General features: G+C 38.2%; 1 protein-coding gene across 3 annotated transcripts; it reads right to left on the bottom strand.

The window, feature by feature from the left end:
- Positions 1 to 1,243: 1,243 nt before the first annotated feature.
- On the bottom strand, positions 1,244 to 7,524 carry LOC118833386. Of its 3 annotated transcripts, none has more exons than XR_005009317.1 (6): positions 7,371 to 7,524; positions 6,181 to 6,342; positions 4,991 to 5,152; positions 3,801 to 3,962; positions 2,610 to 2,717; positions 1,244 to 1,581 (listed from the first exon to the last, which is right to left on the bottom strand). XR_005009317.1 is itself a non-coding variant. In XM_036740744.1 (6 exons), the coding sequence occupies exons 1-6, from the start codon at positions 7,456 to 7,458 to the stop codon at positions 1,535 to 1,537; spliced, it is 567 nt and encodes a 188-aa protein (XP_036596639.1). In that variant the 5' UTR covers positions 7,459 to 7,524; the 3' UTR covers positions 1,244 to 1,534. The 3 variants fall into 3 exon arrangements, 2 of the variants coding, with proteins under 2 accessions (XP_036596639.1, XP_036596638.1); XM_036740744.1 differs by having other exon boundaries at positions 3,801 to 3,908; positions 4,991 to 5,098; positions 6,181 to 6,288; XM_036740743.1 differs by having other exon boundaries at positions 1,244 to 1,527; positions 3,801 to 3,908; positions 4,991 to 5,098; positions 6,181 to 6,288.
- Positions 7,525 to 8,221: the final 697 nt, after the last annotated feature.

The raw sequence follows: 8,221 nt of genomic DNA, 5'->3' as shown, positions 1-8,221 counted from the left end.
CATTCTACATCCTTTCCTCTCTCAGTCCTTCCACTATTAGCTATCACTGAAATCTGGGTCCTTCCAATAACACAACTGCACTGGCTAACCTTTCTCCTTCTTGTGGAATCTTCATTCATTCTACGTAGTTCATTGGTTGAAGCAGAGGAGTTAGAATATTTATTGCTATGCACTGTCACTTTCATATTTCTCTCTGACCTACATCACTCAATAATATCTCTTCCTTTCATGTTTGTGCTATTCCTATCTACCATCAAATTAAAATTCTTATAGCTGTTATCTATAGACCTCAGGTCACTCACTTTCCTTTGTTAGTGAGTTTGGCTTGTAATTTTTCTCTCCTCTCCAACCCCTGTCCTCAAACTAGGAGATTTCAACATATATACTGATTCTCCTCCCTTTTTAAGCACTCATATTCTCTTGAATCCACTCACTTAAACCACTGACTTCCCATGAGCTATTCCTCCACCCAACCTCAGCTACATATAAAATAGTCATACTCTTGATCTTCCCATTATCCACAAATGTACCACCTCCATATCCAAGAATTTTGAAATTCCCTTATGCAATCAAAACTTAATGGCTTTTCACCTCCCCCGCTATCTTCCCTTACAATAGTCTACACTTAATCCACACCATGACCTCCAGTCCCTTGCCACTTGATTCCCTCTTGGCCATATCCCTTTCACAAGCTACTCTCTCCTTTTTTAACTTATCTTGACCCCTTGATGAACCATTCCACTTTCCACTTTCTTTATCTCTTGAATCCCTAATCTCCTTATCATAGTTTTTGTTCTTGGCAAGCCATAGCCTTGGATCACATACTTGACCTTCACACCTACACATGTGCTGATGCCTTCCTTCCTTCACTTTTGCTGCTTAATGAGGATGGAGCCAATCATGCAACCCTTCTAACTGGGTTCACTACAGATATATTTTACAAGCTCAACTGGGTCCTCACTAATGCTGGGCAATCCTGTTATACCTCCCTTAAGAGCCCAGCGTGAGCCACATGGACCAACCAGACCAGGAGCTGGGTGGAAGAGGCCCTAGCACCCTGAAGTGTAAATGAGCCATGAGAAAATTAGCAACTAATCTGAAAGAGGGTATTATAGAATATCAAAACTATCATTCCACCACTGAAATTTCCATAACAAAATAGTCGTGGCATTAACAGTAACCCACTAACCCACAAGAAGCCAATTCTAAACCCAGACCCAGTGCCACATAGTAATCTTTCAGAAATCACAGCATAAGACAATAATCCGCAGCCAATATTTGTATAACATAACATTACATACTATGTCAAAATACCACTGTCCCAAACACCACCCACAACCTGCCTCCTTGTTTCCTTTGCAGGAATGATCTCTCTAAGTCCCTTACTTGCTCTTACCACCCTCTGCCCATGTTAGTTACCTTGGCGATAGAATGATAACATCACAAGTGTTCTATGATGCAATAAGGAGCAGCTTTTACTGGGTGAGTTGATTTTTAAAGAGATCATCCCGCGATTTGTCAAGTGTTCTGTGATTCAATCAGCAGATTCGAACTGGGCGAATTTCCTTTTCAGACACCCTCCTAGGATTAGACAGTAAAAGTCTCAAAATCAATGTTGCATATCACACAGATTGCTGCAATAAATGTCCACTAACACAAATTGTATTATATAGGGAGAATACGCTCAATTGTTCCCTTGTCACCTCAAGACCATGGTTTGCTATCCAAGAGGTCACAGTAGTGATAAGCATGTAATAAATGGGAAAAACAGTGCTGATAATGATAATAATATCTCTCATTTGTACGATAGTTTCAGGTTTCCAAAGTGCTTTCCGAATATCCTATCTGCATATGACAACCACTCCAGGAAATTGACTGTATTACTATCTTCATTTTATAAATGAAGAAACTGAACAATATTCCACCCAATGTCAAACCTGTCTATAAATAGATTGATTACAAGTGTACATTCCGGCCCTCAAACTAAGGATGTGAACAACAGATGAATTTTTGTATCTCTGGCACACAACACGTTTTGAAAGGTATGAAATTCTCAACAAAATAATTCCAAGGCTATGGGATCTTAAACTATTCACTGTTCCTCTGTGGATCCCAAAGTTTGCCTATGGCGAAGTGGGTGGGTAAACTTATGACATCTCTGAGATCCCTTGACGAATCTTATGGTCTTGTGCCATTGGCTCCAAAAGTCAACGAGTTCTCTAAGTATTGAAAATAAATATAAATATCTTGAAGTGTAAATGAGCCATGAGAAAATTAGCAACTAATCTGAAAGAGGGTATTATAGAATATCAAAACTATCATTCCACCACTGAAATTTCCATAACAAAATAGTCGTGGCATTAACAGTAACCCACTAACCCACAAGAAGCCAATTCTAAACCCAGACCCAGTGCCACATAGTAATCTATCGCAAATCACAGCATAATACAATAATCCGCAGCCAATATTTGTATAACATAACATTACATACTATGTCAAAATACCACTGTCCCAAACACCACCCACAACCTGCCTCCTTGTTTCCTTTGCAGGAATGATCTCTCTAAGTCCCTTACTTGCTCTTACCACCCTCTGCCCATGTTAGTTACCTTGGCGATAGAATGATAACATCACAAGTGTTCTATGATGCAATAAGGAGCAGCTTTTACTGGGTGAGTTGATTTTTAAAGAGATCATCCCGCGATTTGTCAAGTGTTCTGTGATTCAATCAGCAGATTCGAATTGGGCGAATTTCCTTTTCAGACAGCCCTCCTAGGATTAGACAGTAAAAGTCTCAAAATCAATGTTGCATATCACTCAGATTGCTGCAATAAATGTCCACTAACACAAATTGTATTATATAGGGAGAATACGCTCAATTGTTCCCTTGTCACCTCAAGACCATGGTTTGCTATCCAAGAGGTCACAGTAGTGATAAGCATGTAATAAATGGGAAAAACAGTGCTGATAATGATAATAATATCTCTCATTTGTACGATAGTTTCAGGTTTCCAAAGTGCTTTCCGAATATCCTATCTGCATATGACAACCACTCCAGGAAATTGACTGTATTACTATCTTCATTTTATAAATGAAGAAACTGAACAATATTCCACCCAATGTCAAACCTGTCTATAAATAGATTGATTACAAGTGTACATTCCGGCCCTCAAACTAAGGATGTGAACAACAGATGAATTTTTGTATCTCTGGCACACAACACGTTTTGAAAGGTATGAAATTCTCAACAAAATAATTCCAAGGCTATGGGATCTTAAACTATTCACTGTTCCTCTGTGGATCCCAAAGTTTGCCTATGGCGAAGTGGGTGGGTAAACTTATGACATCTCTGAGATCCCTTGACGAATCTTATGGTCTTGTGCCATTGGCTCCAAAAGTCAACGAGTTCTCTAAGTATTGAAAATAAATATAAATATCTTGAAGTGTAAATGAGCCATGAGAAAATTAGCAACTAATCTGAAAGAGGGTATTATAGAATATCAAAACTATCATTCCACCACTGAAATTTCCATAACAAAATAGTCGTGGCATTAACAGTAACCCACTAACCCACAAGAAGCCAATTCTAAACCCAGACCCAGTGCCACATAGTAATCTATCGCAAATCACAGCATAATACAATAATCCGCAGCCAATATTTGTATAACATAACATTACATACTATGTCAAAATACCACTGTCCCAAACACCACCCACAACCTGCCTCCTTGTTTCCTTTGCAGGAATGATCTCTCTAAGTCCCTTACTTGCTCTTACCACCCTCTGCCCATGTTAGTTACCTTGGCGATAGAATGATAACATCACAAGTGTTCTATGATGCAATAAGGAGCAGCTTTTACTGGGTGAGTTGATTTTTAAAGAGATCATCCCGCGATTTGTCAAGTGTTCTGTGATTCAATCAGCAGATTCGAATTGGGCGAATTTCCTTTTCAGACACCCTCCTAGGATTAGACAGTAAAAGTCTCAAAATCAATGTTGCATATCACTCAGATTGCTGCAATAAATGTCCACTAACACAAATTGTATTATATAGGGAGAATACGCTCAATTGTTCCCTTGTCACCTCAAGACCATGGTTTTCTATCCAAGAGGTCACAGTAGTGATAAGCATGTAATAAATGGGAAAAACAGTGCTGATAATGATAATAATATCTCTCATTTGTACGATAGTTTCAGGTTTCCAAAGTGCTTTCCGAATATCCTATCTGCATATGACAACCACTCCAGGAAATTGACTGTATTACTATCTTCATTTTATAAATGAAGAAACTGAACAATATTCCACCCAATGTCAAACCTGTCTATAAATAGATTGATTACAAGTGTACATTCCGGCCCTCAAACTAAGGATGTGAACAACAGATGAATTTTTGTATCTCTGGCACACAACACGTTTTGAAAGGTATGAAATTCTCAACAAAATAATTCCAAGGCTATGGGATCTTAAACTATTCACTGTTCCTCTGTGGATCCCAAAGTTTGCCTATGGCGAAGTGGGTGGGTAAACTTATGACATCTCTGAGATCCCTTGACGAATCTTATGGTCTTGTGCCATTGGCTCCAAAAGTCAACGAGTTCTCTAAGTATTGAAAATAAATATAAATATCTTGAAGTGTAAATGAGCCATGAGAAAATTAGCAACTAATCTGAAAGAGGGTATTATAGAATATCAAAACTATCATTCCACCACTGAAATTTCCATAACAAAATAGTCGTGGCATTAACAGTAACCCACTAACCCACAAGAAGCCAATTCTAAACCCAGACCCAGTGCCACATAGTAATCTATCGCAAATCACAGCATAATACAATAATCCGCAGCCAATATTTGTATAACATAACATTACATACTATGTCAAAATACCACTGTCCCAAACACCACCCACAACCTGCCTCCTTGTTTCCTTTGCAGGAATGATCTCTCTAAGTCCCTTACTTGCTCTTACCACCCTCTGCCCATGTTAGTTACCTTGGCGATAGAATGATAACATCACAAGTGTTCTATGATGCAATAAGGAGCAGCTTTTACTGGGTGAGTTGATTTTTAAAGAGATCATCCCGCGATTTGTCAAGTGTTCTGTGATTCAATCAGCAGATTCGAATTGGGCGAATTTCCTTTTCAGACACCCTCCTAGGATTAGACAGTAAAAGTCTCAAAATCAATGTTGCATATCACTCAGATTGCTGCAATAAATGTCCACTAACACAAATTGTATTATATAGGGAGAATACGCTCAATTGTTCCCTTGTCACCTCAAGACCATGGTTTTCTATCCAAGAGGTCACAGTAGTGATAAGCATGTAATAAATGGGAAAAACAGTGCTGATAATGATAATAATATCTCTCATTTGTACGATAGTTTCAGGTTTCCAAAGTGCTTTCCGAATATCCTATCTGCATATGACAACCACTCCAGGAAATTGACTGTATTACTATCTTCATTTTATAAATGAAGAAACTGAACAATATTCCACCCAATGTCAAACCTGTCTATAAATAGATTGATTACAAGTGTACATTCCGGCCCTCAAACTAAGGATGTGAACAACAGATGAATTTTTGTATCTCTGGCACACAACACGTTTTGAAAGGTATGAAATTCTCAACAAAATAATTCCAAGGCTATGGGATCTTAAACTATTCACTGTTCCTCTGTGGATCCCAAAGTTTGCCTATGGCGAAGTGGGTGGGTAAACTTATGACATCTCTGAGATCCCTTGACGAATCTTATGGTCTTGTGCCATTGGCTCCAAAAGTCAACGAGTTCTCTAAGTATTGAAAATAAATATAAATATCTTGAAGTGTAAATGAGCCATGAGAAAATTAGCAACTAATCTGAAAGAGGGTATTATAGAATATCAAAACTATCATTCCACCACTGAAATTTCCATAACAAAATAGTCGTGGCATTAACAGTAACCCACTAACCCACAAGAAGCCAATTCTAAACCCAGACCCAGTGCCACATAGTAATCTATCGCAAATCACAGCATAATACAATAATCCGCAGCCAATATTTGTATAACATAACATTACATACTATGTCAAAATACCACTGTCCCAAACACCACCCACAACCTGCCTCCTTGTTTCCTTTGCAGGAATGATCTCTCTAAGTCCCTTACTTGCTCTTACCACCCTCTGCCCATGTTAGTTACCTTGGCGATAGAATGATAACATCACAAGTGTTCTATGATGCAATAAGGAGCAGCTTTTACTGGGTGAGTTGATTTTTAAAGAGATCATCCCGCGATTTGTCAAGTGTTCTGTAATTCAATCAGCAGATTCGAATTGGGCGAATTTCCTTTTCAGACAGCCTCCTAGGATTAGACAGTAAAAGTCTCAAAATCAATGTTGCATATCACTCAGATTGCTGCAATAAATGTCCACTAACACAAATTGTATTATATAGGGAGAATACGCTCAATTGTTCCCTTGTCACCTCAAGACCATGGTTTGCTATCCAAGAGGTCACAGTAGTGATAAGCATGTAATAAATGGGAAAAACAGTGCTGATAATGATAATAATATCTCTCATTTGTACGATAGTTTCAGGTTTCCAAAGTGCTTTCCGAATATCCTATCTGCATATGACAACCACTCCAGGAAATTGACTGTATTACTATCTTCATTTTATAAATGAAGAAACTGAACAATATTCCACCCAATGTCAAACCTGTCTATAAATAGATTGATTACAAGTGTACATTCCGGCCCTCAAACTAAGGATGTGAACAACAGATGAATTTTTGTATCTCTGGCACACAACACGTTTTGAAAGGTATGAAATTCTCAACAAAATAATTCCAAGGCTATGGGATCTTAAACTATTCACTGTTCCTCTGTGGATCCCAAAGTTTGCCTATGGCGAAGTGGGTGGGTAAACTTATGACATCTCTGAGATCCCTTGACGAATCTTATGGTCTTGTGCCATTGGCTCCAAAAGTCAACGAGTTCTCTAAGTATTGAAAATAAATATAAATATCTTGAAGTGTAAATGAGCCATGAGAAAATTAGCAACTAATCTGAAAGAGGGTATTATAGAATATCAAAACTATCATTCCACCACTGAAATTTCCATAACAAAATAGTCGTGGCATTAACAGTAACCCACTAACCCACAAGAAGCCAATTCTAAACCCAGACCCAGTGCCACATAGTAATCTATCGCAAATCACAGCATAATACAATAATCCGCAGCCAATATTTGTATAACATAACATTACATACTATGTCAAAATACCACTGTCCCAAACACCACCCACAACCTGCCTCCTTGTTTCCTTTGCAGGAATGATCTCTCTAAGTCCCTTACTTGCTCTTACCACCCTCTGCCCATGTTAGTTACCTTGGCGATAGAATGATAACATCACAAGTGTTCTATGATGCAATAAGGAGCAGCTTTTACTGGGTGAGTTGATTTTTAAAGAGATCATCCCGCGATTTGTCAAGTGTTCTGTGATTCAATCAGCAGATTCGAATTGGGCGAATTTTCTTTTCAGACACCCCCCCTAGGATTAGACAGTAAAAGTCTCAAAATCAATGTTGCATATCACTCAGATTGCTGCAATAAATGTCCACTAACACAAATTGTATTATATAGGGAGAATACGCTCAATTGTTCCCTTGTCACCTCAAGACCATGGTTTGCTATCCAAGAGGTCACAGTAGTGATAAGCATGTAATAAATGGGAAAAACAGTGCTGATAATGATAATAATATCTCTCATTTGTACGATAGTTTCAGGTTTCCAAAGTGCTTTCCGAATATCCTATCTGCATATGACAACCACTCCAGGAAATTGACTGTATTACTATCTTCATTTTATAAATGAAGAAACTGAACAATATTCCACCCAATGTCAAACCTGTCTATAAATAGATTGATTACAAGTGTACATTCCGGCCCTCAAACTAAGGATGTGAACAACAGATGAATTTTTGTATCTCTGGCACACAACACGTTTTGAAAGGTATGAAATTCTCAACAAAATAATTCCAAGGCTATGGGATCTTAAACTATTCACTGTTCCTCTGTGGATCCCAAAGTTTGCCTATGGCGAAGTGGGTGGGTAAACTTATGACATCTCTGAGATCCCTTGACGAATCTTATGGTCTTGTGCCATTGGCTCCAAAAGTCAACGAGTTCTCTAAGTATTGAAAATAAATATAAATATCTTGAAGTATAAATGAGCCATGA

This window comes from Trichosurus vulpecula, unplaced genomic scaffold (genome assembly GCF_011100635.1).
Source record: "Trichosurus vulpecula isolate mTriVul1 unplaced genomic scaffold, mTriVul1.pri scaffold_79_arrow_ctg1, whole genome shotgun sequence".
In the NCBI taxonomy this organism is placed as follows: Eukaryota; Metazoa; Chordata; class Mammalia; order Diprotodontia; family Phalangeridae; genus Trichosurus; species Trichosurus vulpecula.
This window is presented reverse-complemented; position numbering and strand designations above follow the sequence as displayed.